General features: G+C 38.0%; 1 protein-coding gene across 1 annotated transcript in view; it reads right to left on the bottom strand.

Annotated features, from left to right (window-relative positions):
• LOC135225360 (uncharacterized) overlaps positions 1-23,393 on the bottom strand; it is an 81,721-nt gene extending 58,328 nt beyond the window's left edge. The window contains exons 1-3 of the mRNA XM_064264692.1: positions 23,047-23,393; positions 20,693-22,323; positions 19,801-20,035 (exon numbers count right to left, since the gene is read on the bottom strand). Coding sequence (XP_064120762.1) covers positions 19,801-20,035; positions 20,693-22,323; positions 23,047-23,393 — 2,213 coding nt within the window. The remainder of the gene's footprint in view (positions 1-19,800; positions 20,036-20,692; positions 22,324-23,046) is intronic.
• Between the last annotated feature and the right edge of the window lie 58 nt (positions 23,394-23,451).

Raw genomic sequence — 23,451 nt, 5'->3', positions numbered from 1 at the left:
GGCAAACCGAGCGTGTTAACATTCTCGTTTGGTTCGGCCGTCTTTTTATGAGGAGCGGAATTGATTCGTCTCCTCTTGGTCCCAAAAGGAAAGAGCATTGGCAAGTTCCTAAATTGGAAATTTTTTAAATTGAGCATATAGCGGCGCATAGCGTTCTAACTTCACCGGCTCAGAATATTGTTTTATTCTTCTTCTTCTTTTTCTTCTTCTTCTTCTAGAGAGATTCAGCGGAGCATTCTAACATCACCGGCTCAGAATATTGTGGTAAACTTCTTCTTCTTCTTCTTCTTCTTCCTAGAGAGAGAGAGAGAGAGAGAGAGAGAGAGAGAGAGAGAGAGAGAGAGAGAGTTTTCTTCTTCTTCCTGAGAGAGAGAGAGAGAGAGAGAGAGAGAGAGAGAGAGAGAGGAGAGAGTTCTTCTTTTCTTCTTCTACTCGAGAGAGAGAGAGAGAGAGAGAGAGAGAGAGAGAGAGAGAGACTTTCTTCTTCTTCGTTTTTCTTCTGGAGAGAGGAGAGAGAGGAGAGGAGAGATCGAGAGACGAGAGAGAGAGAGAGGCAATCTTTGCTTCTTCTCTTCTGAGAGAGAGAGAGAGAGGAGACGAGAGAGAGAGAGAGAGGGCGGGGGAGGGGGATTTACTTCTTATTTTCTTCTTCTTCTAGAGATGGAGAGAGACGAGAGAGATCTCTTTGCTTCTTCTTCTTCTTTTATTCTTTCTTCAGAGAGAGAGCAGAGACAGGGGGGGGGGGAGGGGGGACAGATGAGAGACGAGAGAGGAGAGAGAGATTACTTTTATTATTAGAGAGAGAGAGAGAGAGAGATTTACTTTTTCTTCTAGAGAGAGAGAGAGAGAGAGACTCTTTGCTTCTTCTTCTTCTTCTTCTGAGAGAAGAGAGGAGAGAGAAGAGAGAGGGAAGAGAGAGATAGACCTTTGCTTTGCCTTCTTTCTTCTGAGAGAGAGAGAGGAGAGAGGAGAGAAGAGAGATGGAGAACGAGAGACGAGAGGAGAGGAGAGAATGTTAAATTGCCAGCACTTCGTCTCGTATGATTGATCGGTCTACGGACTTTCCACACTTCCTGCATTTCATTACAAACCGCATATGAATTTGTCTGCTCGTCTTTGCGTTTTATCAACGTAAACAATATTTTAAGGTCCACGCCTTTTTCAGTGCCCTAACTAAAAGAAAATTGCCCGGGTACACATATTTCGAAAAATGACAATTATTCACACTCCGACAGTCATTGTTTTTAGGGTAAACTCGTAAAATGCATAAAGGCTGAGAAATTTTCTATATTTTATAAAGATTACGCTGTGTCAAGATTGTTTAAACGTTCGTATTTTGGGATAACAGTGGATAATAGGGTTTGCTTGGGTCTGCTTACTATGTAATTATTTTTCTTTTTTTATTACACAACTTTATGAAGACGAATCGATTAACTTGTTAATTTTTGAAGCTTTGGTCACCTAACAATATTGTTATATGTTAAATGATGTATTCCCAGAAACTATATATATCATTTATACGTATCGTTCGTAGATATAAGTAAATATTAAAAAAAATCCGATTAGGAAGACTTTGAATGGCCACATATTCATTAAAAGCATACCAAGTAAGATGGAGGTCGGATCACGCCTTGATTTTTGTCTGAGTACGTGTTGTGTTGCAAAAATAATAGGCGTGAGTCCACTGAAAACCAAGCGAGATGCGGTGTCTAAGTCACAGGTAAACATAGTAGAGGAGTAACCCTGCTTGATGGACGATACACATTGATAAATAGAAAACGTGAAAATTTCGTGGCAAACAGCAAAAGCAACAGTTTAATGTTTGAGATGTTTGAGCCTCTTGTTGGAAAACTGAGGAGAAAACGTAGAAAATATAAAAAAACTGAGACTTTTTAACATACGCAGGGTAGTATAGCTGAGGTTAATAAGGTATATATATTTAAAGACCACGCAATAATGCCAACTGATTGAGCTCGAGTTATGAAACAAAAAATCCCTTCTTGGAAATTTGGAAATTTGTGGGGGAAAAGCTCGTATTTAAGCCACTCTAAATCCCGCAGGGGGTATAGAGCGGCAGCCCAGACCATTGAGATACAACGATCGAGATACCGAATGTAACTCCTACTGGTATTTAGGAGTAGACTTGTAAACTTATGAGATACCAGATGAAACTAATGTATAATATAAATGTAGACCCTACTGATAATAGAATGACCAGTGACAGACATTTTGGAGAGTGGGTTCCCCCTGACAGACACACTGAAAATGGGGGGGGGGGGGGGGGGCGGTTAATTGGATCTAGATCCAACCTAGGATATACCGAGTAAAATTTACGCTAAAATAGCTCTGCACATCCTAGAATGCTGTGTTGGTAATAACAGACATTTTAGTGGGTGGTTACCCACTGACAGACACCCAACAATAGTGGGGAGGTGGAGGCGGGGACAGGATCTGGATCCAACATGGAGATACCAAGTAAAATCTGTACTACAATAGCACTGCACATCCTACAGTACTGCGGTGGTAATGACAGACATTTTAGTGGTTGGGTACCCCCTAACAGACACCCCACAACGAGTCGGGGGGAGGGGGAGGGGGCGTGGGAGACAGGATCTGCATCCAACATCGGAGATACCAAGTAAAATTTGTACTACAATAGCACTGCACATCCTAGAGTACTGCAGTGGTATTACCAGACATTTTAGTGGGTAGTTACCCCCTGACAGACACCCCACAACGAGTTGGTAGGGGGAGGGGAAGACAGGATCTGCATCCAACATCGGAGATACCAAGTACAATTTGTACTACAATAGCACTGCACATCCTAGAGTACTGTGGTGGTAATGACAGACATTTTAGTGGGTGGTTACCCGTTCACAGACATAACCTAAAATTGGAAGGGAGAGATGGGACAATTTGAAATGATTCAAAATCTATCATAGGCATTATTAATATTATAAATATGGTAATTATCTGAAAATCGTAAGCCTGAGAAAATGTAAAAGGTAAAAAATTCAAGAAATATTATGATGTTTCAGGAAAAGAATTACTGCCGGAGTTATTTTTAAAAATTCCTATTGAAGTATGGAATATTTCACTTCAATAATTCCATCACATCTGTATAAAAAACTATGTAAAGGACTTACTAGGACTGGTCTACTTTCTATAGTTTCACACACACAAACAATATATATATATATATATATATATATATATATATATATATATATATATATATATATATATATATATAAATTAACATTATCCTTTGGTGTGGAGTTATTACTTCACAAAAAGTAGTATTTTATCTGAATGGGAGGGGGTCACAAGTGACAACAGCTACAAGTATGTGTGATGAGACATTTTTGAATAATTAAACCAGTCATATGGCGCCACTCTTAATTCCTCTAAAAAAAGAAATGTAAGATAAGTATTCTCGTTTTAATAGCGTCTTTGGTCATTTTCTTTTCTTGTCTATAGTTGGGGCATTGCAGCCATGTCGAAGCTCGTAGTCCAACGTGTCTTAAGCACGGTTTACACGCTACGGTAAATTGTAGCGATTTGTTGAACACTGAGATAGTAACGATCTATTGGATGATTGAAAGAGCGTTTACATGCAACGATTTTTAATCCAATATTTTTAGTCTTTACTTGACCGTCATGGAAGAAACATTATGGTGGTCTGCATTTGGGATGTGTTTAGTGGGAGAAAGATCAAGAAAAAAACGAACATCAAAAAAGGAAATGGAGCCGTGATTGGTTAATGAAGAAACAAGTGTTTTCTCATATAACTCTGTTGGATACATTGAACAACGAGAGAAGAATATGTAACTATCGCATTTCCAGAGCACGATGAGTGGTTGAGAACACTTGGAATTATGGCATCAAGATTTCGTATTTTACATACTGCGATTAATTTAAAAGTTGAATCTACAGACTCAGTAATCCTCGCTTGTTGTGCGTTACACAATTTCATGCGCAATAAATCAGTGACATACGCCCCTACTGAATGTTTTGATAAGGAAGATACTACCCATGGTACTATTCACCTCGGTTCAAGGTGCAATCCTGATATTCTGCACAACCTCGAACGACGTTCAAGAGGACAAGTTCTCGAACAAGCAAAACAAGTCAGAGAAAAGTTTTGCTCATATTTTAATGGAGTGGGTTCAGTTACATGGCAAGATAATATGGCATTGAGCATATGAGATTTTTGGTTTCAAATTCAAAACTGCAAACAGTTTCAATATAAATAAATGGTATAGTTTAGTAAGGATATCAAACATTTATATTATAAAGCAGTATAATAAAAATGTGTACACTAATTTGGTAAAATTTGAACGCATCTATTCATTATGTTAGTACATTCCTTTTGTAAAATATATTATGCAAAGAGTGTCGGTCATATTATATGAATATAATACAAACTTGCCTCATTTTGTTTTCGTTTGTCCTCATCATCCATTGAACTCCTAGCAGATCTTGCTGAGTCTTGATCATACAAGAAGTGAAGCAGGTCATAATACCATAAACTAGGCTTGTATACCTCCTCTGACCCTGCGCCTGATTTCATCGAGGCGGTCATTTTTGCCTTCTCTTTGTTGTAAACAGTCCGTAGTGCATTTATTTTTTTTGACAACAGTGTTTCTTTCAGCTAAGGGATCAAACTCTTTGTATTTCTTCACTAGTTCTGCATAGGCCAGGTCCTTTTTGTTCCTATCAGAGTATTCGTGGGACTTTATCTTCCACAAACACGGAAAACTCCGATAAAGTTTAATGAATTCGCTTAAGAACTCATGAGGAGTTTGCTTAGAATTCGCCATCACTGTGTATTAAGTTTATATTTCGAATTAGCTCTTGCGCACCAGGACTTCACAATTCAGCAGTCAATCTGAAAATGAGCTAGATTGTAACGATATCTTGGAACCTTGTTTACACGTTCAAACTTGTCGTTACGATGTATATAGATTTGAGCCTGCTGGCACCAACCACTCAATCCAATTCCAACTCCAATAAATCGCTACGATCTCCTGTTTACGCGTAACGACAAATTGTAACAACCTTTTCATTACAATAAATCGCTACAATTTATCGTAGCGTGTAAACCGTGCTTTACCATAACTGAATTGCTCTTTAGTTGCTGTTGGTTCGTGTGGATGAAATGAAATTTTTATCGGATATAGGAGTTCGATTGATATTAAGATCAAAGTCCCATCATAAAGAGCCGTTTTAACACCCGCACATTCACAAAGAGATTATGTATCACTACACAAATAATTACTGGAAACGGAAATATGAATGAATTGTTCAGGATAGGCTAACTATAAACATTAAAACATTTTCACCCATTCTATTCCCCTGACTCCCAAATTAAGTTGGCCTATAATATCATGTCAATTATCTAATGGTCCACTTATTTTCGGCTGCCACAATCAAATTGATCTGTACGCTATCACCAAGTATCAGGAAGATTTAAACTCATATAAAAATGATACTTACGCAGTTTGATGTTTAAAGCCAGGTAGCCTATGTAATGTGTTTCAATACATTCTATCGATGCTGGCTTTGACGACCATTATTCGGCTAATTTTCTCCCTATTGATATTTTTACTTTAATTCCTCATTATATCCAGTAGACAGGCACTAACATCATATTATATCCTCACGTCTGTTCAATGTTTTTACCATTGCTAATATGATTTATAATGCGTCTCCAACACAGTTATAAAAATCGGACAACCGAATGTGCAAATATGTCAGCTGTGTGCGAGGCATAGGGCGTCAATCACTGAAGTAGCGATCTCCTTGCCAAGAGTGACCTCGGAAGGCCATATTGAAAGGTCTCGGTCCAGCTCTCAGTAATAAATTTTATTACTATTACTTTTTTAATCTTTATTATTATTATTATTATTATTATTATTATTTTATTATTAGTATTATTATTATTTATTTTTTTTTTTTGCTCTATCACAGTCCTCCAATTCGACTGGGTGGTATTTATAGTGTGGGGTTCCGGGTTGCATCCCGCCTCCTTAGGAGTCCATCACTTTTCTTACTATGTGCGCCGTTTCTAGGATCACACTCTCCTGCATGAGTCCTGGAGCTACTTCAGCCTCTAGTTTTTCTAGATTTCTTTTCAGGGATCTTGGGATCGTGCCTAGTGTTCCTATGATTATGGGTACAATTTCCACTGGCATATCCCATATCCTTCTTATTTCTATTTTCAGATCTTGATACTTATCCATTTTTTCCCTCCTTTCTCTTCAACTCTGGTGTCCCATGGTATTGCGACATCAATGAGTGATACTTTCTTCTTGACTTTGTCAATCAACGTCACGTCTGGTCTATTTGCACGTATCACCCTATCTGTTCTGATACCATAGTCCCAAAGGATCTGTGCCTGATCGTTTTCTATCACTCCCTCAGGTTGGTGCTCGTACTACTTATTACTGCAAGGTAGCTGATGTTTCTTGCACAGGCTCCAGTGGAGGGCTTTTGCCACTGAATCATGCCTCTTTTTGTACTGGTTCTGTGCAAGTGCCGGGCATTCGCTTGCTATGTGGTTTATGGTTTCATTTTTCGTATTGCACTTCCTACATATGGGAGAGATGTTATTTCCATCTATCGTTCTTTGAAAATATCTGGTTCTTAGGGCCTGATCTTGTGCCGCTGTTATCATTCCTTCAGTTTCCTTCTTTAGCTCTCCCCTCTGTAGCCATTGCCATGTGTCATCGCTGGCTAGTTCTTTAGTCTGTCTCATGCATTGTCCGTGCATTGGTTTGTTGTGCCAGTCCTCTGTTCTGTCTGTCACTCTCCTGTCTCTGTATATTTCCGGGTCTTCGTTTACTTTTATTGGTCCTTCTTCCCATGCACTCTTTAGCCACTCGTCTTCACTGGTTTTCAGATATTGCCCCAGTGCTCTGTTCTCAATGTTGACGCAGTCCTCTATACTTAGTAGTCCTCTCCCTCCTTCCTTTCGTGTTATGTATAGTCTGTCCGTATTTGCTCTTGGGTGTAGTACTTTGTGTATTGTCATATGTTACCTGGTTTTCTGATCTATGCTGCGGAGTTCTGCCTTCGTCCATTCTACTATTCCTACGCTGTATGTGATTACTGGCACTGCCCATGTGTTTATGGCTTTTATCATATTTCCGGCGTTGAGTTTTGACTTGAGTATCGCCTTGAGTATCTGCATATATTTCTTCCTGGATAGTGTCCTTCATCTCTTGGTGTTTTATATCTCCTCCTTCCATTATTCCCAGGTATTTGTATCCTGTCTCATCTATGTGTTTGATGTTGCTCCCATCTGGTAGCTTTATGCCTTCAGTTCTCGTTACTTTGCCTTTTTGTATGTTGACTAAGGCGCATTTTTCTATTCCAAACTCCATCCTGATGTCCCCAGATACAATCCTTACAGTCTGGATTAGGGTATCTATTTTCTTGATGCTCTTACCATACAGCTTGATGTCGTCCATGAACATCAGACGGTTGATTCACTGTGCCTCTTTTCTTGAGTTGGTACCGGCATCCATCTTCTGTAGTACTTTTTGTCATGGGAATCATGGGTACTACGAAGAGTAGTCGGGACAGTGAGTCGCCCTGGAAGATCCCTCTCCTGATATTAACCTCTGCTAGTCTTATTCCAGAGCTTGTAGGTATTGTATTCCAGTTGTGCATTGTATTGTGCATTCTATTAGCCATGTGTGTGGTATCATGTCGAAGGCTTTCTTATAGTCTATCCATGCCATGGTTAGGTTGGTTTTCCTTCTCCTACTGTTCTTTATTACCATTTTGTCTATCAGGAGCTGGTCTTTTGTGCCCCTACACTTCCTTCTGCAGCCTTTCTGTTGGTGGGAGATGAAGTTTGTCTCCTCTAGATAGTTGTATAGCCTTTCACTGATGATACTTGTAAGTAACTTCCACATTATTGGTAGGCAGGTGATAGGCCTGTAGTTGCTGGCTATATTTCCCTTACTCTTGTCTTTTTGTACTAAGGATGTTCTTCCTGTGGTCATCCATTTGGGTGCATGGTGATTTGAGATACAATGCTGGAGTTGTTTTGCTATTCGTGGGTGTAGGGCCTTGAAGTTTTTGAGCCAGTATCCATGGACTTCATCGGGACCTGGGGCTTTCCAGTTTGGTATTTTCTTTAGTTGGTGTCTGACTGCGTCTGTCGTGATCTCTGTGAATCTTTGTTTTATTCTCCCTGTTTCTTCTTCCTTGACTTCCTGGAGCCATGTTGTATGCATGTTGTGTGATACCGGATTGCTCCATATGTTTTCCCAGAGTCTCTTACTTGGTTCGGCTTCAGGAATTTCTTGGTGGTTGTCTTCCCCTCTTAGTTGGCTGTATAGTCTTTTCTGGTTGGTTCCGAATAGTTTGTTCTGTTGGTATCGTTATTCCTGTTCATGTATCGTTGGATCTTATGTGTTTTGGCCTTAAGCCTCTGTTTTACATCTTCTATTGTGTTGTTTATTCCCCTCTCTTGTACTTTGTATTTCTCGTTGAGTTCCTCCTTTTTTTCTTGCTTCTTAGCCTTATTATTATTATTATTATTATTATTATTATTATTATTATTATTATTATTATTATTCGACCCAATTTCACAGAGAAAAATTACCTTACGAAAACAGGCCTAAGCACTCCATCCATTGTGGTCAAGGCCTAAGCATCTGCTCTTGGATCGAAGCAGTGTCAAGCCTAAGTGGTTCCTGTGTAAATAGCGGACTTTCTTTGCATACAGTAGCGAAACACTAACTAAACAGTGATGTAGTACAATCACTAAACACTAACACTCACAATGCATTTACTCAGTAAGCACTCACACTTGCCTACATTCACTATACACACACAAACACACACACATACACACACACACTTAACATACACTCACACACAGTCACTTAACATACACTAACACTCAATAACACAAAAAACACTGAATACCCAACACTCACTAGGCACTCACGATACACTAAATGCTCATTAAACACTTAAAACACTAAATTCACTAAATACTCATTATACCCCAAACACTCGGTAAACATTCACTAAACACTTACTTAATCCTAAACATTAATTAAACACTAAACACTCACTAAACCCTAAGCACTCATTAAGTACTAAATGCTTACCAAACCCTAAATACTTAATAAATACTAAACAATGAATAAACATTCACTCATTAAAAACCCAATAAACACTTACACACTAAACATTTGCTAAACACTAACATTCACAAGACATTCACCAAACGCTCACTTAACATTCGGAAAACATTCACTAAAACCCTAAACACTCACTGTATACTTACACTCTAAATATTAACTAAACATTACCATTCACAAGACATTCACTAAACGTTCACTTAACATTCACAAAATATTTCTTTGGTCTTAAATTTATTCATAATCATCTTGAGAGAATGGAAATGTTCGAAATAACTTGGTGTGTGGAGAGATTGTTTAAAAAACAGAGCTCCTCTGTGTCCTTCCTCAGCCAGGTGCATTATATCTGACGAATTTTACACCACCCGAAAAAAATCGACTATAGTAACAACAATATTCATTCATAAAACTGATAATACAAAAAATGTATCCATGATTTTATTAGAATGAAAGTCAGTTGAAACCAAAAGAAGGTAGTCCTGCTTCGATAAAACAAACCGAGTAGGCTATAGGGCAATTATTATGATCTGTACCCTGACTATAACTTATATATTAAACATATAGTACTGTCTATTTAATGGGTGCGGATTACTCTATTTAACAAATGTTATGTACATAGACATTTTACAGCAATAACTCTAATAATGAGAAGAACTTACTTGCTACCTTACAGTGCCAGTCTTCCAGCCACCGCTACATTAATTTTCATCTCGTAAACAAAGTTAAAGCCAGTACTATAATTGAAGTCAGTTGCTTGCTTGACAAAATAGTAATATGACCGAATTATTATGGGCCAACAGATGACTGTTATTTATATTAAAAAAATAAAATAATTTTTGTGTTAAATAAATACAAAGGATATAGAAAGGATAAAAATATTTATTAAATATATCACGATAATGTATAATACGGGTCAATAGTAGCCTACTATACTAGTCTAGACATTAATTATCGGGGCTTGCCCTTCCCCCCGCCCACCTGTTGGGGTGTGTCTGTTAAGGGGCAACCACCCACTAAAATGTTTGTCATTACCATCACAGCATTCTAGGATATGAAGTGCTATTGTAGTACAAATTTTAGTTGGTATCGCCAATGTTGGATGCAGATCATTACTCCCCCTCCCCCCCACCCTCCCCACTCGTTGTGTGGTGTGTATGAGGGGGTAACCACCCACTAAAATGTCTTACCATCACAGCATTCTAGGATGTGCAGTGCTATTGTAGTACAAATTTTTCTTGGTATCTCTGATGTTGGATGAAGATCCTGTCTCCCCCCTCCCCCTCCCCCTCCCTCCACTCGTTGTGGGGCGTCTGTCAGGGGATAACTACCCACTAAAATGTCTGCCATTACAACTGCAGTACTCTAGGCTGTGCAGTGCTATTGTAGTACAAATTTTTCTTGGTATCTCCATGTTGGATGCAGATCCTGTCTCCTCTCTCCCCCTCCCCACTCATTGTGGGGTGTCTGTCACGGGAAACCACCCACTATAATGTCTGTCATTACCACCACAGGATTTTAGGATGTCCAGTGTAATCGTAGTACAAGTTTTACATGGTATCTCCAATGTTGGATGCAGATCCTGTCTCCTCCTCCCCATTGGTTGTGGGGCGTCTGTCAGGGGGTAACCACCCACTAAAATGTCTGTCATTACCACCACAGTATTCTGGGGTGTGCAGTGCTATTGTAGTGTAAATTTTACTCGGTATCTCCTAAGTTGAATCTAGATCAAATAAACCCCCCATTTTCAGTGTGTCTGTCAGCAGGGAACCCACCCTCCAAAATGTCTGTCACTGGTCATTCTATAATTAGTAGAGTCTGCAGATATATTATATATTAACTTCATCTAGCATCTAATATATTGGATCTAGACCCAAAATCTAACAAGCAATTATTGGTGCTTGTTTAGTAAGCCACCCATATATTTTCGGCAGACGGTCAGTTTCACAGTTTACAAGTCTACTCCTAAATACCAGTAAGGGTTACAGTCGGTATCTCGTTCGTTGTATCTCAATGGTCCGGGCTGCGGGACTAATCCTTTCTTCCTGTTCATGTACCGTTGGATGATGGAAACAGACCTTACATTCAAACATGTTTCATTGAATGTAAATTCTGCCATTATACTCAATAAAAATTATTATTATTATTATTATTATTATTTTTTTTTTGGCTCTATCACAGTCCTCCAATTCGACTGGGTGGTATTTATAGTGTGGGGTTCCGGGTTGCATCCTGCCTCCTTAGGAGTCCATCACTTTTCTTACTATGTGTGCCGTTTCTAGGATCACACTCTTCTGCATGAGTCCTGGAGCTACTTCAGCCTCTAGTTTTTCTAGATTCCTTTTCAGGGATCTTGGGATCGTGCCTAGTGCTCCTATGATTATGGGTACGATTTCCACTGGCATATCCCATATCCTTCTTATTTCTATTTTCAGATCTTGATACTTATCCATTTTTTCCCTCTCTTTCTCTTCAACTCTGGTGTCCCATGGTATTGCGACATCAATGAGTGATACTTTCTTCTTGACTTTGTCAATCAAACGTCACGTCTGTCTGTTTGCAGTATCACCCTATCCGTTCTGATACCATAGTCCCAGAGGATGTTTGCCTGATCGTTTTCTATCACTCCTTCAGGTTGGTGCTCGTACCACTTATTACTGCAAGGTAGCTGATGTTTCTTGCACAGGCTCCAGTGGAGGGCTTTTGCCATGAATCATGCCTCTTTTTGTACTGGTTCTGTGCAAGTGCTGGGCATTCACTTGCTATGTGGTTTTATGGTTTCATTTTTCGTATTGCACTTCCACATATGGGAGAGATGTTATTTCCGTCTATCGTTCTTTGAAAATATCTGTTCTTAGGGCCTGATCTTGTGCCGCTGTTATCATTCCTTCAGTTTCCTTCTTTAGCTCTCCCCTCTGTAGCCATTGCCAATTGTCATCACTTGCTAGTTCTTTAGTCTGTCTCATGTATTGTCCGTGCATTGGTTTGTTGTGCCAGTCCTCTGTTCTGTCTGTCTTTCTCCTGTCTCTGTATATTTCCGGGTCTTCGTCTACTTTTATTAGTCCTTCTTCCCATGCACTCTTTAGCCACTCGTCTTCACTGGTTTTCAGATATTGCCCCAGTGCTCTATTTTCGATGTTGACGCAGTCCTCTATACTTAGTAGTCCTCTCCCTCCTTCCTTTCGTGTTATGTATAGTCTGTCCGTATTTGCTCTTCGGGTGTAGTTTTGTGTATTGTCATATGTTTCCTGGTTTTCTGATCTATGCTGCGGAGTTCTGCCTTCGTCCATTCCACTATTCCTGCGCTGTATGTGATTACTGGCACTGCCCATGTGTTTATGGCTTTTATCATATTTCCGGCGTTGAGTTTTGACTTGAGTATCGCCTTGAGTCTCTGCATATATTCTTTCCTGATCGTGTCCTTCCTTATTATTATTATTATTATTATTATTATTATTATTATTATTATTATTATTATTATTATTATTATTATTATTATTATTTCATCTTCTGGCATTCCCTGTGAGGTGATAGCTCAAGAGGTTGTTAGCCACTGGGTTCTGAAGAAGTCATTTGGTGATAGATTACAAAGTGTTTACGCCAAACTTGTAGAACATCATGTTAATGCTCAGATATAGTGAACTACGAACTACGTAGAGCTTAACCCGGCAATCTATGTGTAATGGGATATTCCCATTACTTATTAGGTATGCGTGCAGCACGAACCGAACGTCAGGCAAACCAACACACAGCATTACACACAGCCTCTCTCTCTCTCTCTCTAGCATCGACACCTCTTTCTCTCTAAGCAATCTCTCTCTCTCTCTCTCCACCTCTTTCTCTCCATTCTAACAGGTCATGAAAATGAGAGAGTCGCATCATAACATTAACATTTATTAACAACGAATAAATAATGAATCAATCAAGTCCTACAGACTAACTTAATTACCCCCCAACAGTAAAATGTCTAATAGTAATCATTAGTCACCAAAAAGTCCACACCCCTCTGGGAACCCCTGTCCCTCCATTGCCAGTTCTGCCAGAATCGTCTGTTTCAAAGACACAGAACACATCCCGGTAAGTACACACACAAGATTGACAATCATAGGTTAAATATTGGATATTCTTAAAAATGTCAAATAGACAACAAGCCGCTCTTTGGCTAAAGTAATCTTAACACTCACCCAAGCAACCGGACACTTAAACACTATGTCACAAAAACTCCCCGGTGAGCACCACGGCATCTTGCCTTTCACTCAAAGACGCCTCTATCAAAAATCCCCCCATAGACTTGTGTATGAAACTATTAAAGGGAAGAGGCGCACACGCACATACGAACACACAGTTCGTTAACGCCTCATGGTTCTAGCTGCATCCAGTTTCACAAAGGCACTTTGAGAAGAGTTCATAAACTGTCGTGCATTGACTTGTCCAACTAAGCATTTTTATCTCACGCCATCCCTAGAAACTCATTGTTCAGCTACTCTCGGGTCGTTGCTTCTCACTGTTCTTCACATTCCATAGGTCACAGAGAACACATGGACAATATATTATTAATCAAAAACCCTAGGCGTTTCATATGTTTCAGCTCTCTCTCTCTCTCTCTCTCTCTCTCTCCTCTCCAGAGTGAATTATGAAACTGCGGATGAAGGCATTTACAAAGGCCATGAACGATCGTCTTGGCAGGAACTAGTCAGAAATCTCATTTCAGAAGCAAGAATTTTAAACTTTTTAGTGTGTTTGTTGGCGAGTGTGTGGTCTATGTGTGTGTGTGTGTGTGTGTTTGTGTGTGTGTGTGAATGGTTTAGTGTGGCTAGCTGATGCTGCTGTCTCTGATCCACATTCATTCCAAAGCAGACTTTATTATCAGGAAAGGAAAAATTGTCTCCTTAACGAAGCAAGTTTCTGGACTTTTTAGCTGTTGTGTTTCGAGGTATTGTCAATTTGTATGCTGACGTATTCTTTTTGTACTGTTTTCATTTGGTTGCTTTCCTGTCAGTAGTCGAGAGGGTGAGGAAAAATGAAATCATCGTTTTCTCATGGCTTTAGGTTAGCGTTAATTTGGCATTTGTTCATACAAATAGAAATCGAACATGAATATATTCTGTCTTAGACACGGGCAGAAAGCGAGGGTATGGGGGTGAGTTATATTTCCGAGTGATAAATAACTTACATTTCCGTATGTGTGTATGTGGGTGTGTGTAAGAAAAAGAGAAAGCAATAACAGCTTCCATTGCTACCATATTTCTTCCCAATACTATTTTTCTCGGAGCTAAAGACATGCAAACTTAGCCCGAGTGGGATAAGCAATCCTTCATCTCAATATCTCCCTGGTTTCATCCTGTAAATTGCGATGAGGTGTGTAGAAAGGACTTCCCTGTTCCGTGACCATCGCTCATTCCTTCGACACCACTGCAACTGTATAATAGAAGCTGCTTTCCCTTTAATGGAATGTCATCATTTATTACTGCGATTGAAGCACGAGATGCTTCATCGTCGCGAAATCTGGGAGTGGGGTAGTTTAATCATATCAGTGAATGGTCCAGGAACTGGAATTATTATTATCTTCCAATATAAAAGGTTATCTTCATATCAAGGCTTATTGATAATAAGTGATGGGAGGAATATGACTCGACGACCAACTTTATCCTTTGCGCGTTAGTTCAGACAGCAAAAAGTTTCATAATTTGCAAACGGCGCACATAGTAAGAAAAGTGATGGACTCCTAAGGAGGCAGGATGCAACTCGGAACCCCACACTATAAATACCACCCAGTCGAATTGGAGGACTGTGATAGAGCAAAAAAAAAAAAAAAAAAATATTAATAATAATAATAATAATATACCCACACTATAAATGCCATCCTGTCGAATTGGAGGACTGTGATAGACAAAAAAAAAAAAAAAAAAATAATAATAATGGGCAAGTATTCCACAGAAGTATGCCTGTTTGATTTTGTTTTTTAAAACATACACTGCTGTGTATATTGAAAAACAAAAAACTAAATCAAACAGGCATACTACTGTGGAATTACTCTACCATTTTATTGCCTCGTGTGATTATACGTTTTCTTTAAGTAATAATAATAATAATAATAATAATAATAATAATAATAATAATAATAATAATAATAATAATAATTTTGTTTCAACTCAAGGCCATATATTTGGAATATACAAAGTATAGACAATAAAATACGCAATCTAGATGCATGAGATAACATGATAAAAAAGATATGATAAATCGGCAATATCCACACAGTTGTTGAAGAAGTCTGAAAGGTAACATTCATAATAAATGCAACAAACACATCTCTTGAATCTGCTTCAGGTCACAGAAAATCTATCTTCCAGGAAAATGGAAAACATTTCCTGACCCCGCCTTCCTGCTGCGACCTCTCTTGAACTGCTTCCTGTCACAGAAAACCTATCTTCCACGAAAATGAAAAACTTTAACTGACCCGCCTTCCTGCTGCGACCTCTCTTCAACTGCTTCCGGTCACAAAATCTATCTTCCAGGAAAATGAAAAACAATGCCTGACCCCACCTTCCTATGACCTCTTCTGAACTGCTTCCGGTCACAGAAAATCTATCTTCCATGAAAATGAAAATCTTTTCCTGACCCCGCCTTCCTGCTGTGACCTCGCTCCCTCCTGGAGCATTGATAATTTACTGGGCTCTGGTTACTCTCGCGTCCATTTAATTTTCAAGTTCACTGCTGGAGTCCTGTTGTCGATTTGGGGCCGGTTGTTAAAGCCTTGTACTGAAAATATACACGCTACAGATTACATTCTTTATAGGCAAGTGCGTATTGTTTTTCGTCTTTTTTTTTTTTACATTCTATAGGCAGTATTTCTGTTCAACTAAAAGTTTTAGCGCTTGTACCATTTTATGAAACTGCATGAATTTTTATGCACATCCAAAATTTGGATATCAAATCATCTGCTTTCTATCATACTTTTCTCATTGGGTTTCCAATTTTCGTCCTCACTGGATTCTAGATATTGGTACTTTATTGAAGATTACGACGTATAAGGGTTTCTGAATTTATTTATCAGAGAGAGAGAGAGAGAGAGAGAGAGAGAGAGATAATAATCATTACCACACCCATGCTTTCAAGTGTATATTAACATTTCAGCTAAACCTCAATTTCACTTTTACCTTCGTTCGATTATTTTCAGGAAAAATTTTTTTTTTTTTTTATAGTTAGTTTAAAAACTCCCTTGTTGCAAAAGGCAACTCCCATATCCTTAAAAATAGCGCAACTTTTTTGGGCGGCACGAGAGAGAAATTCTTGGAATAAAATTTTTCAATAAAAGGTAAGTTTTTCTCGTGTATTTACTAGAAGCGATTAATGAATAATTATAACCGAACTTCTGTGTCCCTTAAAAATGACTCCGTTTAAACACGACAAGGCGTGATCCAATCTCCAGCTTAATAGTGGCACGTGCTAAATCTACGGTCAAATGGCGCGTTTTTTCACAAACGAAAATTAAAATAGAATCGCTATATTTTGATAGAAATACTTGTTTATGTACTGTTTAACATTCACATTATTTATTTTTTTAAACTTCCACTCTAATAAAAAGATCATAAATATCCTCTCATAAGATTCCTGTAGCTTTAACTCTATACGAATCACCTTTTTCAAACCTTTTTAGGCTTTTCCTAAGGGTTTTCCTACCCCCCAATAAGAACGACAACAAAAAGTAGTTTGTAGAATTACTTCCCGAGTAAACGAAAATAAAACGATATATAGTTTCAAGGTGGTAACCCACATAAAAAAAACTAAAAGATATTTCCACTGCTTTTGAGAACCAGTAAAATTCTCAAAACTCGATAAAAGCAAATCTATTTGGCTATTCGTTTTGATTGGAAAGATGCTGTGGTTTTGCCCTGTCAACAGGAACCCACAATATAAGCGTTATTTTGTTTTATATAAGAAAAACTTCCTTTGTTCCCGTGTCGAAAAAAAAAATACATAGGTTGAATTGTTTATAACCTTTTAAGATATGGTGTCAAACGCCATTGCACTATTAACTAGAATACTCACGCTACCTTGGATTAAAAAGGAAGAAGATGATCTATACACTAACGCGATGATTTTTTTTTTTTTATAAAAGTTCACAAAGAACAAATTCGCATTCTGATTATTCTGTAGTAGACAGAGACAGAATTTAAGAGCGTTTAAAAACTCCTAGGTTCACGATATGATGAGTGTATTTGAAAGAAAGAAAGACTAAACAGCGTCTATGACTGTCATATTTCTTTCAAAATTATAATATATATATATATAATATATATATAATATATATATATATATATATTTACTCATTTCCTCGACACCACTGCATCTGTATGAAAGCATGAAAGCAACTGCTTTCCTTTCAATGGAATGTCATCATGCAAACGACAGAGAACTTGTGAGAAGACTTATAGTGACCGAAATACCTTATTATAGCCAAGTTAAAGCACTAGATTATTTATCTCGAAGATTGGGAGTCGGTTAGTTATTGTGCTACGGCAAAGCATCACTGAAGGGCTATGCAACTAGAACCATCTTTCATTATAAAGGTTTCATTGAGATCAAGACGTGGAAAGGAACGTCTTCTTTGTCAACTAACTTTATCCATTGCACGATAACTAATGCTAAAGTAAGTTTCTCTATCTTTAACTTACGGGGTTAAAAAAAATTTAATTTAAAATTCATAGTCAGTAAACACCCAAACAACCTCTACACAGCTGTCTACCACCTAATTGATAATTTGTTTGTATTCTGATGTACCTCGACGTTTCCTTACCCATTTTATTTCATTTTTTACATTTTATTGCGTCGGTGAAATAATGCAACGTAACATTCCGAAGTACCTTCGGCGACAATGAAGTGTGAATGGCTGTACTGATTCGTTTTCCTGGACGTCCCAGTTTTATATATATATATATATATATATATATATATATATATATATATATATATATATATGTGTGTGTGTGTGTGTGTGTGTGTGCGTGTGTGTGCGTGTGTGTGTGTATATATATATATGTATATATATATATATATATATATATCATATCTATATATATATCTATATATCTATATATCTATATCTATATATCTATATATATATATCTATATTATATATCTATATATCTATATATATTTAAATATATATTATACGCGCCCGAGTAAGGTGGAGTTCTGATCTCGTTTTGATTTACCTACCTAGGGTACGAAGATTTTTTTTTATTCTTATAGACTAAACTCTAGGGTCGATGAAGCTTCACAGTATTAGAGAAGAGAACAGATTTGGAGAACGCGTTTCACAAATATAATAATAATAATAATAATAATAATAATAATAATAATAATAATAATAATAATAATAATAATAATAATAATAATATGCTTTATTTCAGCTCGGGGCCATATGCATTGAATATACAAAATACAGACAGTAACATACACAATCTAGATACATGAGACATGATAAAATAGAAAAAGAAAATGAATAATCGGCACTTATCCACAAAATAGCTGAGGTAGCATAAAAGCTAGTAATCATCATACTGGTAATAACAGTAATAATATTGGTGAGAAAAAAAAATATGCATTGAGAGTAATAACAGTTGGTGCACATATTATATAACTTAAATTTCAACTAGAGACCTTAAGTGGTTACAGTAGTCAGGTCCAGAGGGCTTAATACATAAATTAAATGTAAATAAAACTTTAACTTGATAGTAATCACAGTAATAATGAAAAATTAAAATAACAGCAATAAATGTAATAATGACAAAAACTGCAGATGACATCTTGCCAGTACAGAGATTAAGTCCTTTAGGGCCTCCTTTTCCCATCTTTCCCACAATTTAGATTTTCTTCTTGCTTCACTCCTTAGGATGCTTTGTATGAACGAGTTGCTGCTGTTTCTCACTCGGGTTACCAGACTGGACATTGTTCGCCTCACAATGATTTTTAAATTGTTCAGGTGGTTTTCTATGAACATCTGTGTGGCGGAGTGGTAGCAGGGAGTGTTTGTGAGGCGTCTCAGAATGTCATTGTGCACAACAGTGATGCGTCTCATGGTCTCTCGGGTATAGTTCGTCCAGAGGGAACACCCATAGATACTGTAGCAGTGTTACGGGCGGGTCTTGTTTGTGACTGATTCCAGGCTCTTACGCCCTTTAACATTAAATAATAGAAAAAAAATTAAATATAAATACTTATAGGAATACCTTCAGTATATATTGGTAGGCGTAAAGAAAGAAAGCTTTAAAATAAAATAATTATATTTACAAAAAACTTAACTTTAAATAATGAAGAAAAATAAATCCTTAGAACGTTTAAGGTCGATGGGATTCGATGAATGGGGGTTTTGAATTCGTGAAGGTTGGTCAGCGCCATCGAAGTCCGTTGACTAAGGTATCCATACTAGAGCTCTGAAGAAATCCATCGTCGACTAGCAATTGGAGACGAAGCAGATGTTTGGCTGATGAATACGGAGGCGTTCGCCTGCATGCAGCAAACTGAAGTCGAGTTCAGACAATCTCTCTAAGTACGCCAAGGTTTTGACGGGGGGAAAAGCAAATCGTATTTCGGTAGACAATACGTTTTCACTAGGGCATAAGTAAATTACCCAGTGTGCTGGCCAGCATTCTCTAGACTGCGAAACTCCAAGACTTCCCTGAAGTCGTACTTGCCATAAACTGTTCCTGAGCAACCCAGTAACGTTAAATAAGACCATCCAACAGGTCCATCAAAGACTATCCAACAAGTCCACCAGTATCGAGGGGACCCGTTCCTTTCCTCCTCGGCAGTCGTGGTCCAAGGCTTTTTCCCCGCGGGTTCAGGGTTACACCACTCGAACTCACCTCACGTAGTGGGAGAAACAAATATAAATAACAGTCCTTCAACTATTCAATTACCACTAGAACAACCCATTTGCGCTCTGCAGCACAACAACTTAACAATAATATAAAGATAAATACATATTTCCGTAACACCTCCCACCAAAAGAAAAGTTTTACAGGTAAAACTTACACATACCACTGTTCACACAAGTACAAAGCTTCGAGACAGTGCATCTACAACCTGGTTGTCCACACCTTTGATATGCTTTATTTCTAGCTCGTAATCCTGCAACATCAGGCTCCATCGTGTAAGCCTTCTATTTTTAGCTTTTAGTGAATTCAGCCGGTAAGGATGCTGTCTAATGGGGGTTGTATCAGTCAGTTCAACATCATGTTCAATTAAATGAGTAAGACCTGGTTCATCCCTTACTACTTTAGGATACTTTGAAATTATTCTTTTTACCATCTTTTGCTGAGAGGGACCCAAATTATAATAATCATCAAATGAACTGAATATGTAGGAATTACTAGCCTGTTCAGCAGTTTGATTGTTAATATCCTTCGAAGGACATTCTACATTAATATTACGTTTTACATTAATATTACAAACTGAAGTCTGTGCCTTGTTATATTTTTTAAGTAGATTAATATGAACCCATCTAGCTTTCTTTATTTTACCGTCACACTGTAAAAGGTAATTAACATCTCCCTTTTTATCCAGGACCTTATAAGGACCACTAAACTTATACTTAAGTGAACTTCCTTCCTTCGGAAAAAGAGCTAATACTAAATCGCCTTTCTCAAAGACCCGAGACTTTGCTTTCCTGTCGTAAACTATTTTATTTTTCTGATGAGCACTTGCCTGGTTTTCTCTAGCTAAATCCCAAGCTCTAAATAACTTAGTTTTAAAATTATCAATTTTGTCTGCAACATTAACTTCTTTCTCATCATCCCAAGTTTCTCTCAAAACCTCTACAGGACTCCTCACTTTATGTCCAAACACCAAATCAAAAGGCGAAAGACCTAATGTTTCACTTGGTGCTTGTCTCAAAGCAAACAAAGCATAGGGCAACATGACATCCCAAAGATTATCTTCACCACTACATAACTTCCTAAGAATGTGTTTCAAGGTCTGGTGGAATCTTTCAATGACACCCTGACTTTCGGGATGATAAGGGGTAGAGGTAATGTGCTTTATACCGAAGTTTCTCATCTGGTCCTTGAAAAACTTGCCTGTAAAATTGCTCCCATTGTCAGACTGAAGTGTTTTAGGCAACCCAAATCTAGTAAAACATGCGATGAGATGTTGCACTACTGCCTTAGCTTTAGCGTTCCGAATGGGAATTGCTTCTGGGAATCGTGACATTCTATCAATAATTGAGAATATATAGCAGTTTCCCCTCTTACTTCTCGGTAAGGGTCCCACAATATCTATTACTATGTGCTCAAACGGCTCTCCAGTAACCGGGTTATTAATTAAAGGTGCTTTAGGAATTGGTTTGTTAAGTTTTCCTGCCATCGGACACTCGTGACAGGAATTTACGAAGTTCTTCACATCCCTCCTCAACGATGGCCAATAGAATGAGTCATACATTTTCTTAAAAGTTTTGTTTACGCCTAAGTGACCGCTCATTATATTGTCGTGAGCCAAGCTTATTTTCGGTCGTAATTTAAAGGGAATTACTACCTGGTCAATTACTTCATTACTATTAGCGTAAATCGGTCGTGACAATCTATGTAACAAGTTATTCTTCAAAATGAACTTTTCCTTAACATAAACATCATTTCCTGAGCCTTCTTCACATTTCTCAAAGATATGTTTTAAACTTACATCATCCCTCTGAGCTCTAATTAAGTCATCTCTTTGTAAAGATGTTTCTAGAGGTGCGCTGATTAATGAGCTATCAACATTGCTACCTAGATCTAAATCATAATTATCAGAATCAGTAACAAATCCAGATCTAGTTACGACTGCTACTTCAGCTTCAGGTGTAGGAGTTTTCATTACAATAGGATTCACAAGGCAACTTTCTTTTCCTAAATCATTTCCTAATAGGATATCAACCCCTTTGACAGGTAATGTATCTGCCACCGCGACCTTAACTAGACCCGTAACGTAATCTGTGTCTAAATAAATGGTTTGCAAAGGGCAAGCAATACAAGCATCAGGAAACCCCCCAATCAAGACAAACTCATCCCCAGCAACCGGATCATCGGGTAGGGAAGACTTGAGGACAACTGATATGGCCGCACCCGTATCCCTTAATACTGTAACTAGTTTCCTAATACCGGATTCACTTACAGCTAAACTACCTTTAGATAAGTAATAGCCAAAGCTTTTAATAGTATTTTTCCATTCATCCACTGAAGTACGGAGTCACTTGCCTGAAACTAACTAAATTAAAACCGGTCTTTCTTTGTGTGGCCAAATAAGTTTTATGCTTGAAACAGTCTTTATAATGTGACCGTTCTTTTCACAAAAAAAACATTTCATGTCACTTAGATGCTTGGTAGTTTTCAATTGAGAGTTGCGTACAGGTTCCCCGCTTAATTGACGGTACCCTTTAGTTTCAAAAGTTTTAGGATGTATTTTCTTATCCTGCCATTCATTACTAAATTGATGGGTCAAAGCAAACTCATCTGCTAATTCAGCTATCCTTGTGAACTTGTTTACCTGACACTCTTCAATATATAATTTTATCTCTGCTGGAATGTTATTTTTAAAATCCTCTGTCAAGATTAGCTCCTTTAGGTCCTCTAACGTACTTACTTCCATGGAGTTACACCACTCATTAAAATACTGTTGTTTGCACCTAGCAAACTCCATGAACGTCATGCTACTATTTTTTCTAAAATGCCTAAATTTTAATCGATAGGCCTCTGGTACTTGCTTATAGGCTATTTCAGATAATTTTCTTTACTGTCTCGTTATTAGCACAACTGTTCGTCTGAAAGACAAGAATAAACTTCTTGGGCTTTACCTGTGAGAACAGACTGCAACAACAAACAATAATACTCTTTAGGACACTTACCTGTTTTTCATGAGCTTTTCAAAGGACTGGAAATATTTTGATACCTCACTTTCATTGAATTTTGGAACCAACTTGAGTACCGTTGTCCACCCAAACCTATCTGTCTCCACAATGGAAGTCCCCTCCAGCCCTAATGAACTAGGAGAACTTAATTTAATTTTTTGTAGTTCATGCTGTCTTAAGTTTTTCCTCTCCTCTGCTTCTAATTCCAATTTCCTAGCTTCAGCTCTTTCGTGCCTTTCATCTCGCTCCGCAGCTTGTTGACCTTTAACAAACTCCCTTAACTCACCTCCCTCATAGCCTAACTCCTGCCCCAAAGCCACAAATTCTTTGAGCCTATCACACATCGTCCACCAATAAACTGAAGGTAAAGGCAAGGTCGCCAATTAATGTTACGGGCGGGTC

The sequence above is a fragment of the Macrobrachium nipponense genome, chromosome 13, assembly GCF_015104395.2.
Source record: "Macrobrachium nipponense isolate FS-2020 chromosome 13, ASM1510439v2, whole genome shotgun sequence".
NCBI lineage: Eukaryota > Metazoa > Arthropoda > Malacostraca > Decapoda > Palaemonidae > Macrobrachium > Macrobrachium nipponense.
This window is presented reverse-complemented; position numbering and strand designations above follow the sequence as displayed.